The 26039-nt window shown below is 36.4% G+C and overlaps 1 protein-coding gene across 2 annotated transcripts in view; it reads left to right on the plus strand.

Annotated features, from left to right (window-relative positions):
- The first annotated feature begins 3868 nt into the window (after positions 1-3868).
- Positions 3869-26039, plus strand: part of LOC118268638 (RYamide receptor) — a 36180-nt gene continuing 14009 nt past the window's right edge. The window contains exons 1-3 of one of the 2 annotated variants that reach the window (XM_035583199.2): positions 3869-4196; positions 21774-22420; positions 22603-22801. In XM_035583199.2, the coding sequence (XP_035439092.1) occupies positions 21816-22420; positions 22603-22801 (804 nt within the window). In that variant the 5' untranslated portion in view covers positions 3869-4196; positions 21774-21815. Of the gene's footprint in view, positions 4197-20000; positions 20217-21773; positions 22421-22602; positions 22802-26039 lie in introns of those variants that run through there. The other variant, XM_050706244.1, reaches the window with a different exon arrangement.

A 26039-nucleotide genomic window follows, 5' to 3' on the forward strand; every position in this document is an offset into this window, starting at 1 on the left:
GCCGCCCTTCACTCCCACCTCTCCTGGGGCCTAACGGGACGCTGGCACACACCGCGGTAGAGAAGGCAAACCTGTTTGCTTCTCTATTTGCGGAATCTTCACGTCTTGATACTGGTGGCGCTATACCTCCTTCTCTAAATAACGTATGCGAGACGAAAATGTCGAAAATTCGCATCCGACAGAAGGAGGTGTATAAGACGTTGCGTAATCTCGACGTGAACAAGGCCAGTGGCCCCGACGGAATCCCGGCCGTGGTTTTAAAACCTGTGCGCCTGAGTTGTCTCCAATCCTGACACGCCTGTTTCGACTTTCCTTGGAGACTGGTCAAGTGCCGGTTGCATGGAAGCTGGCCAACGTGCAGCCTGTGCCCAAAAAAGGTAGTCGAGCCGACCCTAACAATTACCGACCAATCTCGGTCACGTCCATACTCTGTAAGAGTATGGAACGTGTACTCAACAACAGGCTCCTGGCATACCTTGAAGGTAACGACCTCCTCAGCGATCAGCAGTATGGGTTTCGCCGCAACCGATCCACTGGGGACCTTCTTGCGTATGCCACCTACATTTGGAGCGAGGCCATCGAGAAGCACGGGGAGGCAATAGCGGTCTCTCTCGATATATCGAAGGCCTTTGACAGGGTTTGGCACGACAGCCTTATCGGCAAGCTTCCTGCATATGGACTTCCCGCTGATCTGTGCAGATGGATTGCAGACTTCCTGAGGGATCGGTCAATTCGAGTAGTCATCGATGGCTGCTCGTCTGACCAATTTGGTATCAACGCCGGAGTCCCTCAGGGGTCAGTACTTTCAGCAACGCTCTTTTTGCTGCACATCAACGACCTGCTTAAGCCCGGTATCTTTGGGTATGCAGATGACAGCACAGTTGTTGAAAGGTATGTGTCCGATGCGCGGACTAGCGGAACACAGATCCAGTCTCTAAGAGAATCCATGGTCGAACGGTTGAACTCGTCCTTGAAGGCGGTCTCCGATTGGGGTGACGCCAACTTGGTCAAGTTCAACGCTACCAAAACCCAGGCGTGTCTATTCTCTGCCAAACGGAGTCAATTTCCGCTGGCTCCTACTTTCCGAAATGTATCCGTTCCAATATCGGATCATCTAGAGCTTCTTGGCGTAACTCTATCGCCAACGCTAAACTTCGGCTCTTATATAGAGTCGAAGGCGCATCTGGCTGGTAGGAAGTTGGGTATCCTCTCGAAGGTGAGACGGTACTTCACACCGAAACAACTGCTGAGCCTGTACCAAGCGCAGGTTCGGTCATGTATGGAGTACTGTTCTCACCTTTGGGACGGCTCGGCTAAATGCCAGCTAGATGCGCTCGAACACATTGAAAGGCGTGCCAAGAAGCTCATCAACGATGATGCGCTTGTGGAGGCCCGGCTTCAAAGCCTTGAACACAGGCGCAAGGTCGCAAGCCTTTCCGTTTTTTACCGGATACATTTCGGAGAGTGTGCGGGGGAATTGCACAACTTGATTCCCCCTAGTCCTTTTCATCATCGAACCACAAGACAATCGGCGAGGCGTCACCGCTTCATGGTAGATATCCCACCAACTCGCACGAAGCGCTTCGCTTCAAGCTTCCTTGTGCGAACTGCTAGGGAGTGGAACTCCTTGCCGGAGTCTGTGTTTCCTGATGGGTATAACCTGGGTGTCTTCAAGGCCCGAGTGAATAGGTTGCTTATGGGCAGACGTGCTCCACCGTAGGCCGCATCATCACTTACCATCAGGTGAGATAGCGGTCAAACGTCGACCCATTAAATGTAAAAAAAAAAAAAAAAATGAGACCGCGTTCAGCGTTCTGATTGGTTGGTTAATAAGAGCCGGCCACAGCACCGAATGCGTTCTCGTTTCGATCTTGTTAAACGCAAAAAAAACTTATACTAAGCATTCTGTATGTTACGATAGTAATTCATTAATTTTAGTTCAATAATGTAGTTATTCATAAATTAGAAGCCTCTTAGTAAGCCTTTATTCTCCTATCTCAATTCCTAAGCATCCTGTATTAAGAAGGAGCAATTAACAGGTCGTTTAGTTAAGTAAGGGAAGGAGTAATGTAATCTGGCTCACGATAATTAATGCTCGCTCGTAACTGATAAATTTCATACAAACATACACACATACACACCACTACATGCAAAGTAACTAGTTGATAATGACGGAAATAGGAAATACCATCTAACATACCTATGCATTATATGCAGCTGTGCACTTCTGCTTATCTTTTCAGAGAATAAAAAGCATGTCATATTACGTAAACCTGATTGAAAAAGAGTAAATAGAGTTTCTTGCTCGTTCTTCTCCATAGGAATTTACACTTTGGAACGAGCAAATAGCTTCACTAGAGGACTGACCGACAGACAGACATTTTCTTTTTTTGTATTGTAATATTTGCTTTAACGTTCAAAAGTGCCTTCCCGGTCTATTTGAAATAAATAATTTTGACTTTGACTTTGTAAGTAATAGAATAAAATAAAAATGCTATAATCGAAAGTCAATTTTGCATTGCGGGTAACAAATACATAATTATATTACTAACCGAGACGATCAATGCTCAGATATTTCTCAGAAGGGATAAATTCACGGAAAGTGGTTATAATAACATGATACCATTTAGTTTTAATCATTATAAATATCTATTTCAAAGAAAGTTAATGCGAGAACAAGAAAAGGAATTGATGTTGACAGGAAAATTGAGAAATAATGAGAAAATAGATTTTGCGCAAACTTACCGCTACGAAAAGTCTGGCCGTGGTTCGGGATCTTATCATCAGGATTAGGTTGGGGATCTTACATATATGTATATATACTTATGTATAAACTAGCTGACTCGGCAAACTTCGTACCGCCATAAGCAAATTTTTTCCTTACCTTTTAAACTTTCCCTGGATTTCCACAAATAATTCAAGACCAAAATTTGCCAGATCGGTCCAGCCGTTCTCGAGTTTTAGCGAGACTAACGAACAGCAATTGATTTATATAGTTATAAGTACTAGCTGACCCGGCAAACTTCGTACCGCCCCAAACATTTTTTTTTTCACCTTTTAAGCCTTCCGTGGACTTCCACAAATAATTCAAGACCAAAATTTGCCAAATCGGTCCACCCGTTCTTGAGTTTTAGCGAGAGATATACCTAGGTATGGTTTTTAAGGGGGAAAGTCATCCAGTGACTTTTCCCGCCTTGGGCGAGGCGAGAGGGAGTGTCAGACTCTTACTAACTAAACACCACCCGTTCCTACTCCTGCTTTTCTAGCCGGAGCCCCGGTAAACCCGCTAGGCAGTCCGCAGCGTGATTGATAGACTGACACATAAATCAAAGTTAAACACACTAATGGTAACAACATAATAAAAAACCAAGAAAAGTCAGTGCATTGTAAAACTCCCTATAACAAGCGTTCTGTTGTACAAATAAAAGTTCCATTGAATTTTAATTGAACAAAGGATAGCAGCTACCTGTCTAGTGTATCTAGCTTATATTTTTACTCCCTATTCTCATTTCTAGTTTCGATACAAAAAAATAAAGCTAAAGCTACACTTGTAAATAATTTACTCATAGAAAAAAAAACAACAAACAACATGAAGATAGACAGAACACTTACGTTTAAGCAAAGATTAGTTAATCCCTCCGGTGTAGCTCCACCTTTTTGGTCCCAAGAGTCCCTGAATATTTAATTCAGCGGGTCAAATCCAAATTAATTGTTCCTTTGTTTGTACACTAAGAAGTACACAGAAAAATGATACTTAAGATTGGTATTGAAAAGTGATATTTGTGTGTGTTTGAATAATAAGTAGTAAGAGTTATAGTGGTGATCAGTTGAGTACGCGGGCATGCGCTCCCGTCTATAGCTCCCTGTCGGTCTCATCTCATAGAGATCGCATCCACGGTCGGTAGCGCGCGTTCCCGCCGCACCGGCACCAACTAACAACTTCAAATACATCGTAAATGTCACATAAAAGAAATAGTTTACATACCCCCAGTGAATGAAATTTTTTAATCAAAAACTTTACAAGAAATGTTTCTTACGAAGTTTTGTTGTAAAGTATAATAGTGTTGTGTGAACTTGCAATTAAGTTTTTGTTCATCCACGTAGAAAACTCGTAGTGTTTTACAGTGTTTTAAGTGAAAAGTTGCACACGATATACGTTTTTAAGACTCTTTGGATGTGTTTAAAGCAGTGTTTTGGTAAGTTTTCTAGAGTTTAATGCGAATAATTTAAATTAATTGTATAAGAATAATTCCGCGCCATTCCCTGCAAACAAAAGCTGCGATAAAAATGATTCACAGTATGTATTTTAATTAGATAAAAACACAATAATCATTGGAATATTCACGTTAATTAATTGTATTGTTTGCTTCTCAAAATAATTCATTGAGTTCAATGCACTAAGGGTGTTACTGCTAACGTAGGTACCATAAAAGAAAGTTTCTGACTACGTTGCTAATAGGTCGTAACCAACAAACGTAGGTGTGTATCTATAAATAAGTGCTTAACATATGGATTATTGTAAAGATTTTCATAGATAGTATAAAATATCTAATAAATATATCTATCTTTGGAGACAGACAAAGCAAATTGAGGTCTTATTTTTAGAACAAGTCAGTTTTATATGGACCTATATACGTATATATGTATGTACGTATATGTATACTATACGCTTAAATAGCATTTATCAAAAAATATGATTATTGTCAAATGACCGAACTTATTGGTTGGTCTTATTCAATTTTGACATCGAATTTTCAATTTGAGCGCACCTTTGCGTTATTTGTCAAAGGATTTTTCGGTAAATTTGGGATGGGATGATCAAATAATCGGTTGAAGGTGTCGGCCTATAGAGGTGTTATCAGCGTTTCATTAATCAGAGTAAAGCAAATGTTGGTTCTGGGTACATTCAGTACCAACTCTTTGTTGGTCACCAATTCATTTGTCCATAAATGTTGGCCCAATACTACAAATGTTTGCATAGTTTAGAACAAAAACTTTAAAGCCAACATTTGTGTGTGGTATCAGTGCACACATTATTATACAAACATAGGTAGATACTATATGGTTTATTGATATATAATGGTAAATGATATCTCAATAACGTGCAATAACTTCATAATGTAGTATTTTGCTCCCGAAATATTAATTAAATTAAAATGATTAAAACACAGATAAATAAAATGAAACATTAACCGATACTTATCTTGTAATTACTTCAGTACGATTTAATTTAATTTATTGTTGTTCAAATAATTCTTTGTCATTTGATTCGTCCTTAAAGACACTAGGGGGCACTTTAATAAAGTAGATTTTTTTAATTCAGATATACTCGAAAGATACTTATTTTTTATTTATTTGTAAGATCATTCGATACTGCTTCGAATAGTGAAGTGGGAGTTTCGTTCAGTCTCGAAGTTGTCAAGGAAATATTGAAGAACAATGGTACTTAAAGTCATTAATAATCCTTGAAAGAGGCTTAATTAGTCAAACCATTACTGCGACCTTTTTTGTGGGTCATTGGGCGGACATGGGACACTATGAATTAATTAAAATGGTGCATATTGATTAGTTATTGCTATTGCGACATGAATTAGTAGACTTTAATGGTTCTATGTATAATAAACTTACCAAAAGTACTCTGTCTTTTATCACTGTCGTCTTTTTCAGTTATTATAGGACCCCACTTTTTGATTCATTAACCGAAAAAAAATGTTGAAGCTAGGTCTTATTTCGTAAAGATTGATCTTCTAATATTTCGGTGACCTAACTGCAATCACCAACTTGTGTTGCAAGCGTGGAGATTATAGTAAACCGCCCGAGAGGGTCTTTGTTCTTTGTTCAATGGATAGTTTACTGACTGATGGTGGTGATAGTAGTTGTCTATTGTTGTTAGGTATATGTTTAGGTAAACGAGCAGACAGATCACCTGATGACAAGTAATCGCCTCCGCCTATGGACACCTGAAACATCAGAGGCGTTCCAAGGGCGTTGCCGGCCCTTTGAGGGTTAGGAATTTAAGGGTTGTTGGAGAATCGGGGAATTCGGAAGTGGAGTAATTGGGCCTCCGGTAACCTCACCCACACAACAAAACATAGCGCAAGCATTGTTTCACGTCGGTTTTATGTGAGACCGTGGTATCACTCCGGTCGGTCCGGCCCATTCGTGCCGAAGCATGGCTCTCCCACACTTAAATTTAATATGAACAACAGTGGCAAAATACCCAATAAAATGTAGTCACGTCTTTTTGACATGGGTTTCGAATCGTGTCTAAACTCGACTAGAGGCATTTCGTAGTATGTTGTTGAAATTAAGTTTGACTTAGCTAAACTAATTGGATCGTGCTTAAGAGAAGCTTTGTTATGAGTGCTTCTATAACTAAATAGAATTGTAGGTATAGCATAACATGTGTAAAACGGTTGCTAGGAATGCTTAGGTTAATTCATGACTTACATATGATTTTCGACTTTATTACAAATCAATAATTTATGCAACGTCACGCCTTTTATTCCCGAAGGGATAGGCAGAGGTGCACATTATGACACGTAATGCCACTTTACAATGTGTACCCGCTTTTCACCATTTGTGTTTATAAGGCCCATATAAAAGGGGGTGAGCCTATTGCCATTTACTGGGTACAATTCCAGACTCCGTGCTACTACTGAGAATTTTTTTTAATAACCTATAAAACAATAATACTTCGCCCGACCCGGGAATCGAACCCCTTATCCAGCAGTTGCACATGCGTTCACTCGACCAACGAATCAATAAATAAAGATAAAATTATTAACAAAAACTTAATTCTAGATTAGTTAAGCAGGTTTTTTTTTTTGGTGAAAAGTGGGTGTACATTGTATAACGGCATTACGTGCCGTAATGTGCACCTCTGCCTACCCCTTCGGGGATAAAAGGCGTGAAGTTGTGTGTGAATGTAAGAACATTTTTTTTTTTGAGTGGGGAAAATCATCCAATAACTTCTCCCGCCTCGGGTGAGGCGGAAGCAGGTTAATGTGTAAATCGACGGCGAAGTCGAATTTTTTTCGAATTTATCGAAATAGTAATTACCCAAGAAGTGAAACGCTTTTTTCAATTTATGTAAATTTTGGACTTTTGTCAGTTAGGAGGTATTTGTACTTCGTTGTCGGAATGTAAGAACATAATACAAATCCTTTTAAATTAATTGAATGTTGCCATCTGTTTTGCGAAAAGTAAACGTGATGTTACGTAAGTAGGCGAGCTTGTTGATTTGAAATGAAACCTTTCTTGCGTAGTAACAGAAATAACCGCAAACAATTAATTCGATTCCGTCAGTATTAATATTAAATACAAAAACCAGTGAAAGAAATATGAGAGCAACGTTAATTGGATAGTGAATAGAAAGTTAATTTTATCATCATCAACAGCCTACAAGTGGACAGTGCTGACCAAAGGCCTCTTCTCACACGGAGAAGGATGGGCATTAATTTACTACTTTTATATAAATGTGTAATAATTTTTATAATAACTATCGTGAGACATACTAAATTACCTAATAAAAAACTATATGTACTCACGTCAATAAATTGACAAAAGCTCTACTAGTTTCGAGTCACAACGGGACTCTTCATCGTGAGCAGCGTACGCAGACGCGGCGATGACATGGCGCAGCCTACTGATTATTACGTTAGGCCTCTCAATAAGCTAGCCGCCCGACTAGAACCAGACCCGTGCGTATGGCACGTCGCGCGCACCTCAAAGAGCTGTCAGACAACCACAGAGGCCCAGTAGGACTGTTGCCTGATTCGCAGCTGCGGACTAACTAGCAGATTTACCTGAGCTCCGACTAGAAAAGCAGAAGTAGGAACAGGGTTTTAAGTCAGTAAGAATCTGATGACACTCCCTCTCACGTCACCCAAGGCCGGAAAAGTCATTGGATGATTTAGCAAAAAAGACCTCTCAATAAAGAGCACATACATTGTACAATTTTGATACCGTCTATGTACATTGTACATAACAAACGATACACGAGACTCTATTACCTGATTACCACGTAATACTTAAGTACTAACATCATAGGTAGGACTAAGTTTCACTTAAGCTTATTACTAAGTGAAACAACGTGACATTATACCAGTACCTGTCTCCTCCAAAAAAGGTACAAACAAACTTGTTTAGTAACTAGGTACACATCATTTTCCTTGACTAAGTCTCATGTACCTAATAGGGATAGTCTGTTGCCAAATCCGCCTCAAACCAGCCTCAAATTCAGGCACCGTAAAGGCTGAGAATTTTTGAGTCCTAATTAGTGTTGTGAGTAAAAGTATTGTAATTATGTTTGGTACGTAATTACATAGTCCCAAGTAATCTTTTATGCGAGCAGGGATGTGACAAAGTGCACCTAATTATGGGGAAAGGACAAAATAACAGTCATGTGTACGGCATGGCATGTGGAAGTAAATGACAGGGTTGTTAGAAACAAATTAGGGTGCTTTTCCACTATAAATGTGCTATGTAGATATGCAACGAAGATGTAATAGTAAAGTTGTGAAACTATGTGACCGTTTTCACTTAGACTAAGCTATGTAGCTGTGAGAGTAAGATGTGATTATGAAGATGCACCGCTGTTAAGTAGCTGTGCGTGGAACATATGTCGTTCGAGTATGCGATGTATCGATAGTAGGGAAGCCAATCATAACATTTTGTATACCAATGTATTCATTGGTATACAAAATGTGATGAGATGCTCCGTGGAGCTCCCACTAATCATATTTGATTAGTGGCACAGCATCTCTGGTGGAAAAGCGCCCTCAGAGAGGCATTTATTGCGATCTATTTTTGTCCTAATAGCTGCCGTGTCCGTGTGGGCGTAGTTCGTCATTGTATACGAGAAAGATTTTTTTTCTTTCTTTTTATTTCTCAAAATCGATTTCATTGTGGTTTGTTAACTCGTGAGCAGGAACTATGTAGTATTAAAACATTTTGTGAATAGGTGTACCGTACTTAGTTCGGTTAAAACGAATAGGAACTAAAAATAGAATAATATTTTTCTTCTAACCTTTTTCCCAGAGTAAATTGAGGTCAGCTCTGATTTAAATGGGTTTGTGTGGAAGTCAGTATTTCATGTGGAGCGGCCTGTACTTCACATGTCACTAGGGATAGTAGGCATGATACAATTTCCTTGATTAAACCAGTGGCCAGGCTTTGGAGGTTTATACGTTATAAATGATGTTGATGAAAATCGGACCAACGCGGATTTACGTGCCTTTGCGGACTAGCTTTGACTCACACATACAGAACTCATCACAAAAGCGCAATTTAACCTCAAAAGTGGTTAATTAGCGCAGTGACCAGTCTCTGCTGTTACATTTCAATATTTTTACCTGAACATTGTATTTTCCAATGTTTTGTTTACGATTTACATTGTAAAGTATGTTTTTACTGGATTTATATTGCTCGTATATTAACGTAGCGTGCTTATCTCCGCCGCAGAGAGTGATTACTTTGTGTCAGCAACCAACAACGTTCAGTACAAACATTTTGAAGGGATGCCGACGATGTGTGTTCGTGTCATATTATATATGTATGTACATTTGAATTTTATGCCTTAGTTATAAAATTTAACCTATCCTAATGTTAAACATGGGTTGTTTAATACTTGGGTTAAGTTATTAATTATTTGGTTTCCAAATCTCAAACCCTGTTCAAGCAAAGAATCCCATTGTACCATTTATTAAATAGGATTAATCAGCTTAACCCAATAAATACTCGTATTAAACAAAGTCCCTGTGGGGATTTTGTTTTATACTGCCTGTTTGTTAACGATAAGCTCCAAAACTATTAAATAGTTTTTAAGCCGATTTTATCAATGGATTAGCGGCTATTGAGAAAGTGGTCTAACTAGAAGTCGTGAAGATAAGTTTTGTAGACAAAGTTGTCTGGAAACCCAAGACTAGTTAGTGCCTATGTCAATCAACTTGAAACGGAGAAATGTTTCTACGCAAGAATACCTACTTGTGAACTACTAGACCAAAATAATTTATTTCTATACTTTTTGTTACAATCAGACAAAAGAAACTGATCTACTTCACTGGGAAAGTCTGGAATGACATCCAACCTTACAGGGCTTGTCGCTAGTAAATAAAAACTACTGGACAGAAACCTAAGTGGTGTACCTTCAATTATGTCTGTCCCACAGAGAATTCAAGCATGACAATAAGAGAAGCCTTATAAAAAATATGGAACTAATAAGTAAAAACTACTTCTAGGAATAATTGGTTTGACGGATGGGTTGTACAAAATTCAACCATACCATTATGAATTTAAAGTATAAGTATATCGTGTATTATACTCATTTATTTGGAGCTGTGAATTCCTTCACCAATTAACAAGGCGACTGGCAAATTAGGTAACGCCTTTCAATAGCCTGGGTTAATGTAGTAATGAAAGGGAATTTCTGTAAAGGAAAGTTCACTACATTAAGGCTTTTGTTCAATTCTATGAACATTAGTGGGCATTTTGTATTTATAATTATGTACTCTGCAGCCATTTAAAATTTCAGTAAACAACTTTTTTACCCAATTGAATTACAATATTTATAGTAAAGATTTCGGATTCACAGCTTAATCGCCTAATTTGATTCGACCTTTTTTAAAATCGGTAAGTGCCTAAGGACCAATTAAAAATACTCAGTATCAGCGTACATTCAAACAATTTACATAAATGTTGGTTTTTAAATTGCAAAGCAATATACATGCATTTACTTTGAAAAAAAAAGACATTTGAAATAAAAAAAAATACTTGTGTAAGTAATACTTATATCTCTAGATTATTAACGAGTGCGCAGTAGAAACTATGTAGGGATAAAATTAACGTTCTTAATGTCAGCCGTTCTGTCTGTCTCATCAAGAACTACTCTTCATTACGTAGAATCATCAATTACCGTGATTTACAACTGGTTCGTCAGCAGCCAGAATATTTTCCTCATTCCGGTGAAGTTTTAAAAGAAAAATTGGCTCACATTTATTTTGTCGTCTTTCGTTTGATATGGAAAACCACTCTATTCGCTTTTGCTATCTCTTGTTTGAGCCAATAGACGCATAATGATCTAAGAAGATAAATTATATTATTCTTTTGTTGTTGTATACAAGTCCTTTCGTATAAATACTTAATTGTAAGCGGAGTGGTTATCGCTCGACTGCCGAACAAGATGTTTTTAGTACCATTTTTAATTAATGAATATGCATAATTAGGTAATTTGTACACGGAGCTGCGGCCTACCTCCGGAGATGACTGCCTAACGAGTTACCGGGGCTTCGACTCGAAAAGCAGGACTAGGAACGGGGTGGTTTTTAGTCAATTAGAGTTTGACACTCCCTCTCGCCTTGCCAAGGCCAAGATTGGAGAAGTCATTGGATGATTTTCCCCCCTAAAAAGGTTATTGTATACGTTCACCATCTCTGTTGGAGTAAAAAACACTGAATCCGTTTTAAACGATCCTAAAAGTCATTTTTTATTTTGTATGCATTACTTTTTCCAAATGCTTTTAAACTACACTCTTTAATTAAAGACGAACTAATTACTTTTTATAAAAGTTTGATTTAACTAAAATTAACAAAATTTAGAGAGACCTAATTTGGTTAAAATAATCTAAGAGTGAATGAAAGTTTATTTTAATGTTCTTTTTTTGTAGTTGATTTTACGTAGATATAATTTTATAACTTACCTAAGTAAAAGTTTCATTTGAAAAAGAAATTCTTAATTCTCAACCGTGTGGGTGTTCAAGGAAGCGATTGTATATTGTTATATTTTCTATCTTTAGCAAGGTGTGGGATTGTTTACCTTGATATTTTTATTATTATAAGAGTGTGTATAAATTGAAGTCTGGGAAAGGCATGCTTCGGCACGATCGGGCCGGCTTAATCCGAAACAGCTTTACAGAAAACCGACGTGAAACAACGCTTGCGTTGTGTTTCATTGTGTGACTCACTTACATGAAACAATTACCGGAGGGTTGTTACCTTGCCAACAACAATCCTTAAATTCCTAACCCCTAAAAGGCTCTGGTGTTTCGAGTGTCCACAGGCGGCGGTGATTGCTTACCATCAGGTGATCCGTCTGCTAGTTTACCGGCTTATTCTATAAAAAAGGTTACTTACACACTATTTCGTTAGATTAAGAAGATTTATTTAGCTTTTATATAACATTGATTGAATTGTTAAAGTCATACTTGCTAAAAAAGGCAGTAGAAATAATTTAAGTTAAAAAAAACATAATTAAATGTGAAGATTTTTCCAATACCATTGTCAAAGTGTCAGTGTCAATGTACAATGGATATTGGAAAATTGTCATTGGTTCTGAAGCGGTGCGAAACTTATGTAACGATGAATGCTAGCCACAGGACTGTTTTAAATTAATATTTTATTCGTGAACATTTCATTGTCGCTATATGAATTAAATTAAAGCTATCTACTCTACTTATTACCCTTATTACCCGACGGCGCCAGAAGGAGGGTTATGTTTTTCGAGAGTATGTATGTACAATTGTTTGGCACGCTTTGCAGTCTAAACGGCTTGATGGATTTTGGCTTGAGAGTTGTCATTAGATTCGTATTTACTGTGAGAGTGACACTAGATATATCAAAATAATAAACCTGAAAAACTCGCAGCTCCGAGTTTGTTTGCTCCCAACGACAACTTGAAATAAACAAAAAAAAAACTTTGCTACAGGTTCCGCACACATCGAAGAGAAATCTTTTAAATTCCTTGTGGTTAAAGCCGCGTGTTGCTAATTTATACATGAACTACGTTAGTAAAGACTTGCTGTCAGTTATCAAGAAGTTATCAGAAACTTATAACACCAAGGATTATTCCAAAATAGCTTGTCACAGTATTGCGACCAAGTTTGATGTGATACATCAATGTATGTTGGTCGAGGATGACCCATAAATTACTGTTGTGTTTGCATGCATATAAATTGCCAATTTTCATAACGTACCTACCAGTGGTTTATCAATCAATTATCAATTATATCTGTAGGACATTATTTTTCAAATATACTGCCTCGTTGGTCGAGTGGTCGCGAGTGCGACTGCCTAACAAGGGGTCTCGGGTTCGATTCCCGGATCGGGCAAAATATTACTGGACTTTTTTCGGATTTTCGAAAAATTTTCGATAGTAGCACATAGTCTGGAATTGTGTCCAGGATATGGCAATAGGCTCACCCTCTATTACATGGGACTTATAACACAAATGGTGAAAAGTGGGTGTACATTGTATAACGGCTTTACGTGCAGTAATGTGCATGTGTACCTCTGCTTACCTCTTCGGGGATAAAAGGCGTGACGGTGTGTATGTGGGTGTGTGTGTATTTTTCAAATATACCTATATAATATTGCGTATGTAAGTAGATCTTCCAACCTACTAATTATACATTTGGAGTAACTAAAAATCACGGATTACTCACGAAAATTAACAAAGAATTGTACCAGTTTGGCTAACGAGGAAAGGTACTAAGTTCTATTTTTGTTGTATCAAGAAAAATCTTATCGGTCTTTCCAATTTTAAAATTTCCACTAGCGACGTCAACTTCAGATTCATATTGCAATTTATTCAGACTTCAGTGTTAAGTTTTTTCCTTAGGGAATCAAACAAATAACAAAGCTTTTCTTATAAAATACTAGCGGACTCGAAAGACGTAAAAATTCATAACTTGGTACCATAAAAACATGAGTTTAAAAAACCCTTCCCGCATCGTTTGTTATGTTATCTAGAACCCGTGCAATTAATATGTTAACCCACTTTTTGTTACACCGTGTATAAAGATTAGAATATGCTTGTTCTTCAAATATTTTTTATTTATTGTTCAGATAATTATATTCCTAGATCTGTCTCTGAGATCGAATTTCAGTTTCATTATGCAGTCAACTAGCGTTGTTCATTACGTATTAATTATAACATACAGATATGTTACAGAACATGATTACATTTTATATTATTGTTCTTTCATTATTTGTAAGGAGAAAATAATAGTTTTTTAACTTTACATGCGTTGTTTTATTTCTTTGTTGCTTAAGATTTTAATGGCATAGTATGTCATTGTTGCTAATGTTTTAATATTGTATTGTACCATATTATTGATATATATATATATAAATCTTGATGCAACGGTTAGAACATAGCACCCACACACCTGAAACAAGCATAATGACCTACTATAACCTGTGTTTTTCAATTTTAAACTTTAGACTTTTGTAATTAAATAGAAAATCTAATAAATTCTTAATTTGGCACCTCAATTTGGAGTGCTCTGGTTTGTAGAAGTAATTAGATTAGGGTGACCGCTTAGCATCAGGCGACTCGTAAACTTGGTTGATTGCTACCAATTGTAGTAGATAAAAAGGAGTTCAGGAATTGTGTTTAAAGATTACAATAGTGTTAATTCAATTTGAGAACATAAAGAAGTTAAATAAACATTGAGTCTACTCTGCATAAAATGATTCACAAATAGGTATGCACGATGCGTCGCTCCGTACGCTACGTACGCAACTTCGTATGTAAGCGATAAAGACAGTAATAGAGTTAGCTCTTTCAACCCATACTCATACGTAAATTTTTAGATGAAAAGAATTACTCATAATCAATAATTTATATTTACAATAGTAACCTTCAAACACAACACTACCTCCAATTAAAGCCGTGGTCTGCCACAGCTTTAATTTTAGATCACCTTATATATTGTTTTGTTGTTCGTTTACTCAAAACACAGTTGAGCTCAGTTAACATTTTCCTAGTTTTTCTATACAAGTAGTTTTCCAGTAGACGAGCGCAACAAAAGGAATCCAGTAAACGCCACAGTTTCATTTTACTCCTGTTGAATATGATTCCTTTTCATAACAAGCCTTTATTCAACTCGTTAGCGTGCAGTTACCTAAACTGCTTTTTAAAAATCTTGTTTATAAAATGTAGTTGGTTTATAAATTGCAATTACCTACATTTATGTTTTAGTTTTGATTGTAAGTGTTGAATTTTCCGGAGCTACAGACTACCTAGCGAGTTTACCGGGGCACCGATTCGAAAAGCAGGAGTAAAAACGAGTTAGTTTTCAGTAAGAGTCTGACACTCCCGATCGCCTCGCCCAAGGGGGGAGAAGTAATTGGATAATTTTCTCCCACAAAAAAAAACAAACAAATTTTTTTAATTTTGGTGATCGATTGCCTGGTCAGATTTATATGACCTAGGAATCAAATTATAGGTAATAAATTGCTAAGCTGTCGCTTGCGGTCATTTCAACAACACGGTCGTGAAATAGTATCTATATAATATATTATCTTAAAACAGGACACGAAATGGCTCTTTTCAAGCAATCTTTCCGAAACCCATTAATACACAGTTTGTACAAAGAAATGAAATCATTGTTAAAATAACAGAAAGAACCCTTATTAATTTGGCTTGAAGAAGGTCTGTATGAAACGAGACGGCAGGCGTGATATCAATAAAGTCAATTAAAGTCAAGAAGGGAAGCGGATGCGAATCGAAGGGAACACGAAATGAGTTCAGACATCTTTTCCTTTTTATACTGTATGGAACTCACATTTTAATTTATGTTCAACCTTGAATTTTCTCTTGGAAACATGACCTTATTGCCACGTATTAAGGCTGTACCAGTGTGCCAATTTCACCTTGACATGTACAATTTTTTATTGTATCTTAATGGGGGTTTGAGAACGGCATAAAAAGTGACGGAGTGGGAATACGACAACTGTTATGCGATCCAATAAATATTGATTTCAGCGATTGAAATGTTTTGAAAAACGAACGACAAAATATTGAGGAAAGAAAACATATAAATAAACGAGCGGCTGCCAATTAAATTGGTTTTCGAGTGGTGGAATTTAATATGGCGACATTAATCATCGAGCTGTCTTATTTCAACGTGTAATTTGTCTACCTTACTTTGGTTACCTATCGACCTGTACGGGGCGGTAAAACAAGCCACCTGACAGTAATGGGGTGAGGGAGACCTTTATTTTATGACAAGTGAAACCTTCAAAAGGCACCTAGCTTTCTGGTGACTATGGAGTGTGGTATTTTTACCTCACTAAAACGGGTGGTTTTAGTGAGGTACGGTGGCCACCCTCAGCACCTGTAAGGGGCACCGAGTCCTCTAAAAGTCCTGTTTCGGAGCCTGAGAGAGAAGGAGACCTGGTGACTTGAAAACTATATGATCTTTAACCGTCATCAATGAAATTCTGACCACGAAAATGTGTTGCAAGGTAGTAAGGCAAATTAATGTTTTACCAAATTTTTGGTAGTCGCGTGGGAGGCAGACAGTGTGCTTTATTTGTAACACGCTCTTTTCGGTACTTCGATAATTACTTACGTATTTCATGCTACCAAGGATTTCCTAAATCGATAAACCCTGATAAATTTTACACAACCCGGAATGAATCCCTACCTGAGTAACTATTAATTACTATTTAATCAATGGCTACCCTACTTATCAAAGCCATGATGGGTTTACAAAACAAATATCTAAATATTTTCACATTCCCATTAACAATGTCGGGGTATCGATGACTCACAGGCCTATGTGAACTTAATATGGATTGCGTGGCATACATTAATATTTGCTGATCCTATCATCAGAAAATCGTACTCAATTCATATCTATGGTGGCCAGTATTTGTATAACATACGAGTAAAACCGCTTTTCGCAATACTTTCATAGTCTGTGATATATGCGGCAATTATAGAGTGGTATTATTGCAAATTGCAATTTTATGTGATAATTATATAAGAACGATCCGGTTCAAGTCAATATTTGATTTTAGTGTGTCCAATGAACACACTAAAATGCTTGTTTTATTGACGATCTTGATTCGTGTGCAAATAGCAGTATGTAGTTGAAGCATTAGCGAGAGAATAATTATATTATATATTATATTATAATTAGCGAATTTTAGGTAAAAAAAAACTATATTTTATATAATACAGGCAAGTAATAATCCGTGTAATGGAAATGGGATTCTAATGTAAATGTAACCTGCTTAGTACGAATTCTATAAAACAACAACAGCTGTCTTCGCAGTTTAAAAATAAAGCAATAAATCATAAGTTTCTAGAGAATTTTGCCAACACTTTTAGAATATTTTACGTAAAATCTTTCAACGTTGTTGTAGTACGAAGTATTTAGTCGATCTTTTACATTGCAGCGTCAACTCACTGGTAAACAAATTCCTTTGGGTGGCCTTGAGGACCTTACTCAACAGGGGAGCCATCTGGTGCACGGTAAAGGCGGAAATATATTTTGCGGAAAATTTCTGGAAGTTAGAAAATTTTGTTCATAAAAATTGATCTTTTGGTTTACTGGAAGTATTAATAAAAGAGAGCGTAGAGTTACCTTTAACACTCGGTATTCTTTCTTTACAATTCGTTCGAAAGTAATTTATGTATGTATTTTTGTTGAAATTGAGGGAGAATTGTTTTGTTATTTTGTTCACCTCATGGGAGGTGTTCTTGATAAAGGTCTAATACGAAGAGGTACTTTATTCCATCTAGGCGTTATTCGCATTGTTCGATAACTACATATACGATAGATGTAGTTACAGTTATCTTCGTATAGATCTACTAACTTTCGCGCGGTTTTACTCGCTACTTGGCTCCTTTTAAACGTAGCATGACATTTTATAGTGTATGACACTCTCCTTCTCTTCAATTAGTTAGAGCCTTTTTTCATTAATGACGGACAGACAAAGAGACACACACTCACATTTTGCATTAATTATATTAGTATAGGCGTTTATTATTCCTCCTCTTGTATTACCAGTATCTTATTTTTCGTTTGACCTTTTCTGGTTTAGTTTGATCAAGAAGTCTTGTACTCGCTGTACGTTCTTAAGTGGCTAAGTTGTTCGTTATTTTTTAAAACACTTTGGTGTAACTTTTAAGTGGTGGAGATATTTTCACTTTAAGCTTTTAAGTTTGAAGTTGTTATAAGCAATTTTGAGTGGAAGTGTTTAATGAAAATAGGTACGTACCATGTTGTGTTTGATGCGAAGGTTGTTATTATTACAAAATATATTTTCTTGACCACACTTCTTTTTTTTTTTAAAGTGAACAATCACCCAATGACTTCTCCCGCCTTGGGCGAGGTAAGAGCGGTTGTCAGACTCTTACTGACTGAAAACCACCCCGTTCCGACTCCAGCTTTTCGAACCGGAGCCCCCCGGTAAACCAGCTAGGTCCACAGTTCTTGATCAAACTTAAAAAGTAACACAACAAATGTTTTTATACCTTTTTTAAAATTTTACCTACGTAGTTTCCTTTAACGGTTACTCTTCTAGATGCACTTCTCTAATCTTTTATAGCGAAAGATTTTACAACCTTTGAACAAGAATTTTATTGTTTGTGTAATCTCCACAGCTTCCTCGTCAGACACAAGGACTGAAGTTTTAATCAGATTTGTGTTAGTGTTCTCTTATTAGTTTTACGTAACTGGGACGAGATGCTGTGCTTGGTTGAAAAGTCATTGTTTCACGACCAAGCTCTTGTGGATTATACTTAAATACTCGTGTGCACTCTTTTACAAAGGAAATTTATACTTACTGTTTGTTGCTTCAAAAAGGCGTCAGCAATTCTTTAGTTAATTTTTCATGAGATAGGACGACTTTTTTATGAGATATGATAGGAGAACTTTTTTATGAGATAGGACGGTAAACGAGCAGATGTATCACCTGATAGTATCTAATCGGTGTCGGCAATTAGCGATTTTCCTGTTCTCTGCTCTTATTTTACAATTAGGCGTAAGATTAATAGGTATTGGATAAAATTTCATAGATATGAAAGAAAAATATATCTTATCTTAACCTTAATTTTTCAAAACAAAGATAATATAATTAATCAAAGTCTAAATACTCTCCAAGTATAATAGGTCTGGTACCTATACACATTTTTTTCTTAAAATTTATTAGATTTACCTACCTAAGCATGAAAATGAGAGAATGAGGTAAGGCCTATGAATGAAATAGTTCAATTTTAATATCCCAAATTGGTTTAAATAAATCCGCTTTTGATCAAATGAATCAGACTCGTATTGAAACCAGATCATACGAAATAAATTTCAAAGAATTTTCAATGAACCATTAAAAGGTATTGGTTCAACCGTTATTGACGTGAAATACAAAGCACCTTAATCATACCTCAAAGTTTAAAAGAAAAAGACCAACTTACTTCGACGAAACATAATTTTGTATTAGTTGAAAAAGAAAAAGTTATTTAAAGTCCAAAGTAAAAGAAATATTATAAATATAATATTGGTTTTTGGCAAATACTTCTATATTCTTAGTGACTTTTAGTTTAGTACTTACCTTTTTTGTTGAAAGTTAGTTTGTGTTTTGACAGAGAGGACGATACCTATTTGGAAGTTAGTTTATGAATTGACAAAGAGAATGATCTCTATATTTCATTTTACGTGACTTGCCTGATTGGTGGAGTAGTCGTAATTGCGACTGCCGGGCAAGGGGTCTCGGGTTCGGAGCTGCGGACAACGTAACGGGTTACCGGGGCTCCGGCTTAAAACAGGAGAAGAAACGGGGTGGTTTTTATTCAGTAAGAGTCTGATACACCCTCTCGCCTCATCCAAGGTGGGTGAAGTCATTAGATGATTTCTATACCTCAAAAAGGGGGTCACGAGTTCGATTTCCGTGTCTTGCACAGTATTACCGAGATATTCTCAGTAGGAGCACGGAGTTTCGCATTGTGTCCAGTATATGGTAATAGGCTCACCGCTATGACATGTGACTTATAACACAAATCGTGAAAAGTGAGTATACATTGTAACAAAAAAAAAACATGATTTAGTCATATTTATATAAACATATCAGTTCAATGCCCCCATGCTAGAAATAACTTTCGAATGCTGCAGATTGTTACAAAACCTGACCTTAGACATTTCGGCCAAACAATTTAATGACTTAAACAGGTTTCCAAGTTAGGGAGACCAACATGAATTCTTAAATTATAATCTCAGAGTCTGCAAGAAACCACGGCCAGTGCAAGTTGATCGAAATATTAAAGCGTATTTCTTGTGTGTCTATCTACTACTGAGAATTTACTTGAACGTTAATTTAATACTCTGTGGTTATAATTAAAATTCAAGTAAATTTTCGATGAGATCGATTGCTTTCAAACTACAGCAAGGATCGAGTTTCGAGAATCGAGTAACTCCATCGATTTGTTAAACAGTGAGTAAGCCAAACAACACATTTATTGGGTTTATTCGATTAAAAATAAAGTACTTAGTTCATTCATTAAGTTTGTGTTACCTCCGGAGCTGCAGACTATCTGGCGGATTTACCGGGCAAAGAATAGGAACGGGGTGGTTTTTAGTCAGTAAGAGTCTGACACTCGCACTCACCTCATCCAAGGCGGGAGAAGTTATTGGAATATTTTCCCCCTTAAAAAAGCTTGTGTTAGCTCTACCTCATTTTATATTAAATGATATATCGTCGTCATCGTTATTATATACCATATGTCAAATAACTATGTTAATTGAAATAAACAAATCAATATGAAATGAAATAGTGAAGTCTTGTGTTTATTTATCATTGTGTTAAAATTATGAATTAAATCTAAAGCAATGCAATTTGAAATGGACTCAATGAACCGTTCTAATGTAATTTATGTAAATAATATTATTTTCATTTGTGTGTATAATTAGTGTTTCGTAATATAAAGTTCAAATAGGGTGCAACAGCTGCGAAAGGATTCCAGTTATGAACTAAATTGACTATTTACGTTCAAATCATGCATTTTAATCGTTTTTATAGAACTGGAGGACGCTTTTGTAAACGAACTGAGAACTTAGTTTAATTGTGTATAATACAATAATAATATTTTATTTCACCAAAAAGAAGTTACAAAAGTTTATTCTTATGGAATAGTTACAGTTTTCATATATGTATACAGTTACTATGCACTTGCTGTAGCTTCTGTTGCTGAACTAGGTATAAATGTACCTAATCACGCTATAAAAAACTATAATATTGCAAATCGAAGGACAAACACCACAATATTTTTAAACTATACAAAATATTACTATACATATCCTTATTTTAAAAACGTGTACGCATTTGTGAAATGAACACAGTCAGGTAAATACATAGTTGAACACTGCACATTTCAGTTGAAGTAATCATTATAAACGATTTGTTCCGAAAACAATTGGTAAGGACTGGCTTAGGTTAGCATTAAATGACTCTGAATACGGTAGTACTTATCTGACATACTTATTTTGGATTTTGTTTAAAATTTTGTTGTCAGTTAGCTCGATGAGTTAAATCATTGTCAGCATAAACAATTTTATTTATTACCTAAATAATTTAAAAGATCGTGCTTTGCAAGAAACCACTAACAAAATAAATGTATCGATTTCTTGATTCTCAGTAGTAGATATGATCCTGGATTTCACAAAAATAATTGTTTTATCAGGAGTATAACGTTTCTATATACCTTTAAAAATTACATACTCATTCGTTTATACAGTTTTTACTATTTTCAGAACTACCACTATTGTTCACAAAAATGATGGATAAATTAAAAGCGTGTAAATCTGATTAAACAAATTAAATGTTGAAAAATATGCAACAATTTTTTTTTTGACGACCGATAGTCGTAGTGCTTTAGCAGTTTTAAAATTTTTACATATTAATTAATAATATACCTAACTCACAATAGACATTGTGAAAATGATTAAGGATATTTTATAATACCCAGAATTAAAGCACACATTTTTGTTTCAGATAATCATGAAGCCACTCTAATGAGCATGTGAACGGCAGACAATGATCCACGACAGTGAAAATGGATTGGGACACAACTATTCGTGCATTAATTGCCACAATGACTCGTACTACACTTACAATTTTACCGAGGTGGACGATTTTATATGTGTCTACCATAATGACGAGGACCTTACGACCAGTATATTTAAAGTATTTGTGTATGTGATGTACATTGCCGTGTTTGTTACTGCACTTGTGGGCAATGGCTTAGTGTGTACGGTAGTGCAAACCACAGCGCGCATGAAGACTGTGACGAACTACTTTATAGTGAATTTAGCTGTGGGTGATATTCTAATGACACTGTTCTGTGTGCCATTTTCTTTTGTACCGACTTTGTTGCTTCGATACTGGCCTTTCGGAGCGTTTATGTGTAAAGCGGTGAACTTTTCGCAAGCAGTGTCCGTGCTTGTTAGTGCTTACACAATGCTGGCGATCTCAATCGATCGGTACATCATTATCATGCATCCGTTGAAGCCACGGCTTAGCAAGACGGCCGCTAAGCTGGTGGTGTTTGCTGTGTGGAGTGGGGCGATGGTCACGGCGGCTCCAATTCCGATAGTGTCCAGGCTTCAGAGGCCATCGCTTTGGCATCAGACATGTGAAGTGTATGAGTTTTTTATACAAAATATACATAGAACTTTATTCATATGTATTTAAGTAAATAATTAAACTGTTAAAGGTTTAATAATGAAATTATAAGTTGATAACTAATTATATTTTTTAACATTACTTAGAAATATTGTCTCGTATATTATGTTTAACGAATTTTGTATGGTATGTTATAAAGTGACATTTGTGGAGAGGTATGGCAGAGCGCTGAGCAGAGTCGTCAGTACACGAACGCACTGTTGGTGCTGCAGTTCGTGCTGCCGCTGAGTGCACTGGTGTGCACGTATGCACGGATTGCGCACACCGTGTGGGGCGGCCGACCACCTGGGGAAGCGCAAGACGCCAGAGATTCACGAATACAACATTCCAAACGAAAGGTATTTTTCTTATTTCGTTTATTCATATAATATGTAGCATATCGCTCACCTAGTAATATATTGGCACATCTGCAAAAAAATTGAAATTGACTTTATATGGTTTACGTGTTTAAAAGTGCATATTAATCTATTTATTTCCATATTCATCGAGAGAGGTCGTAAGTGTCATTATACCATTATTGTAGTTTCCCCCCTCACGCACGTAAAACAACGGTTCATTGGTCAGTAAACTAAAAACTAAACAAGTCAGGTAAATTATGAAAACCGTAAATGTGCCAATATATTACTAGGTGTGCGATATAAAAACACATACAAAAATCGTCAAACTGTGAGCCAGTTTTTTGGCTATAATGGCGCTCTTTAATTTACAATTTCACTTCTCTCTATTGCATTTCCATGTTATTCGAGATTTACCCAATATAGCTGTCAGGCACGAGACATACAGTTGCCTTGAATCGATCCAATCGAAGCTTATAAAAGCTTGTGAATTATAGGTTTTCTCTATATTGTAACTATCTATTTGATTGACTGCACGATTTGCGCGGTGGCTGGGCAACTGGCTGCCGTGCAATGTGTGGCGGGTTCGATTCCCGCACGGAGCAACTCTTTATGTGATCCACAAATTGTTGTTTCGGGTCTGGGTGTCATGGGCATGTGAACTTGTATGTTTGTAAACGCACCCATAACACAGGAGAAAACCCTAAGGGTTTTAAACGTTTTTTTAAAAAATATTTGAACATAAAGTAAATATAAAGTTTTTATATTTTAAATATTAATTCCCTGGTACCTAGGTATGACGTAAATCAGATTAAAATTGATTGCTTAGAAGCGGTAGTGAATTAATATAGATTCAGTTCCACGAAGTTAGGGCTGGAGAATTGTCGTCAATCTAATCTTATCACTGTCGTTAAGTAAGTTAGTAACGATATTTTAAACACAAATATTTGTCTAGTCATGAAGATTTTATTAATTTAAAGGATTTTACGAGTTGCCATTTTGTTTTAGCATCCTTTTCTAGTCTAATGAATTTATAAGTCTCGTTATAACACAATATTTTTCTACTACCGATTAGAAGAGGTGATATTTATGAAGATCGAAAAATAAAAATAATTCAGTTCGATATGTCAGAAAAGAGTATTAATCTCTCAATGTAGACTACGAGTATTTTCATACTACTATTCTCTCCGCAGTCAATATTAGGTTACATAGTTACATACATACATAAATTTACGGCTTTGTCCCAAGGGATAGGTACAAACTATAGAATATGTCTTTCTTTTTATTTTTTTATGTTAAAAAACTCATACAGTGCATTCTCCTGCCTCGGGTAAGGCCAGAGGGAGTGTCAGACTCTTACTGACTTGAAACCACCCCGTTCCTACTCCTGCTCTTCGAGCCGGAGTTCCAATTACCTGTTAAGTAGTGTACAGCTCCGGATAGAAAGTTGCCTACTATAACGATCTTCATTTTTATATTTCTTTAGATTCCATCATGATGTATGGTATGAAATAATTATGTTACTGTGGGCTACTGTTTTGTTGGTCACCAAATGGTGTATTTATTTTTAGCCGTATTCGTCCCACTGCAGGGCAAAGGCCTCTCTACCCTCCTTCCACTCCTTTTTGGGCAGAGCTATGACTAATGACTGTAGCTGTCAAAAAATAAGTGCCCAATGAAATAATACTATTTAATTTTCTATTGGACAAACAACAAAGTACGGTAGCAATTACGGTAGCCCATACGACAACAAAATATTGGTCATACACATCACATCACATCAACAGCGTGACCACTACTGTCCAAAGACCTCTTCTCGGACGGAGAAGGATTGAGCAGTAATCACCACGCTTGCTCAATGCGGATGGCGATTTCAAATTTATAATGAGAAACTGTAAGCTCAGGTTTCCTCACGATGTTTTTCCTTCATCGTTTGTCAATAGTGTTTACATAATCTTAGAAAATACATACATATAACTCGGAAAAAAACACATTGGTACTTGCCGTTGGTAGGTCTTAAGCCCGCACCCTCATGCATGATAAACTGTCTTAAACCTTGGTCATATAAGCCCGTCATACGCATCTGTTTAATAAAAACAGATACTTACACATGAACGCATGAACGAACATCTCTCACACTCCTACGTTCAGAGCGTGATTTAATATTCTGTTCTCGTATATGTACTATGCATGTGATGTAAAACGAGCGCTCGTTTAAACACGAGAAACTCCAAAACCAAGTTGGTGACCGCAAATTACTTTGTGACTGCGACCTTTGCTCTTCAGTTCACACCAATGGACCTTTTCGTGTAAAATCAACATAACACAATGTTATTATGGTAGCTATTTTATGGAGTAAACTTTTTTAACTTGGGACTTGCAACATAAATTGTGAAAAATGAGTGTACATTGTAAAGTGGTATTACGTGTCATAATGTGCACCTCTGTCTACCCCTTCGGGGATAAACGTGACGATAGACTTTTTAAAGTGTCTTTTTTGTATAATCTAATTTTTAACTTTGGCTTTGACGATGAGACTGGCAGATGTATAGACACTTTTTATAGTCACTTAAAAACAATTTAAGTTTAAGTAGTCTTTAACAGAAATCAACACATTTTAGAATAATGTTATTGAGCATAATGAATACTAATTTGGTTATTCTGGAAATCTAACCAGGGATTGATAATTAAGTAAGTAGTCGTTTTACTAAAACGTGGTGATATTTTAACTAATGATCACGTAACTGCTGACTCATTAAAACTCGTTCCAATCGTTGTAAACAGACATTCTGAAAATCGAAATTCCTCGATTTAGCTGTTAGGCACGTTTATTCTATATTTAAATCCTTACTTCGTTTCAAGATTATAAATGAGTGTTGGACGAAAATAGTTCGTATAGGCTATGTGATAGTACTTATTATTCCTTTTTATGCTTTCATAAAAGCTGTTTATAGCTTTTACGTCGTTTATTAAGTAATTGCTTAGGTCTTAGGTACGGTACATATGTTAATGTTATTAGTAAGTTACAAATTTCTCCATTGTTGAGAATATGAATATACTTGTATATATGTTTTTATGTACCGTAAAACGGGGTGAATAGAATTCAAAGGGTGAATAGACACAGGAATGGGGGGTTTAGATGTTAGTAGATTTTCCCAACATTTATTCACCTTTCTTCTGTGTCTATTGTTGTTGTAAGTAGTTATAGTCATGTAAGTAGGTATAGTCCATAGCAACAAAA

This window comes from Spodoptera frugiperda, chromosome 29 (assembly GCF_023101765.2).
Source record: "Spodoptera frugiperda isolate SF20-4 chromosome 29, AGI-APGP_CSIRO_Sfru_2.0, whole genome shotgun sequence".
NCBI classification, from domain to species: domain Eukaryota; kingdom Metazoa; phylum Arthropoda; class Insecta; order Lepidoptera; family Noctuidae; genus Spodoptera; species Spodoptera frugiperda.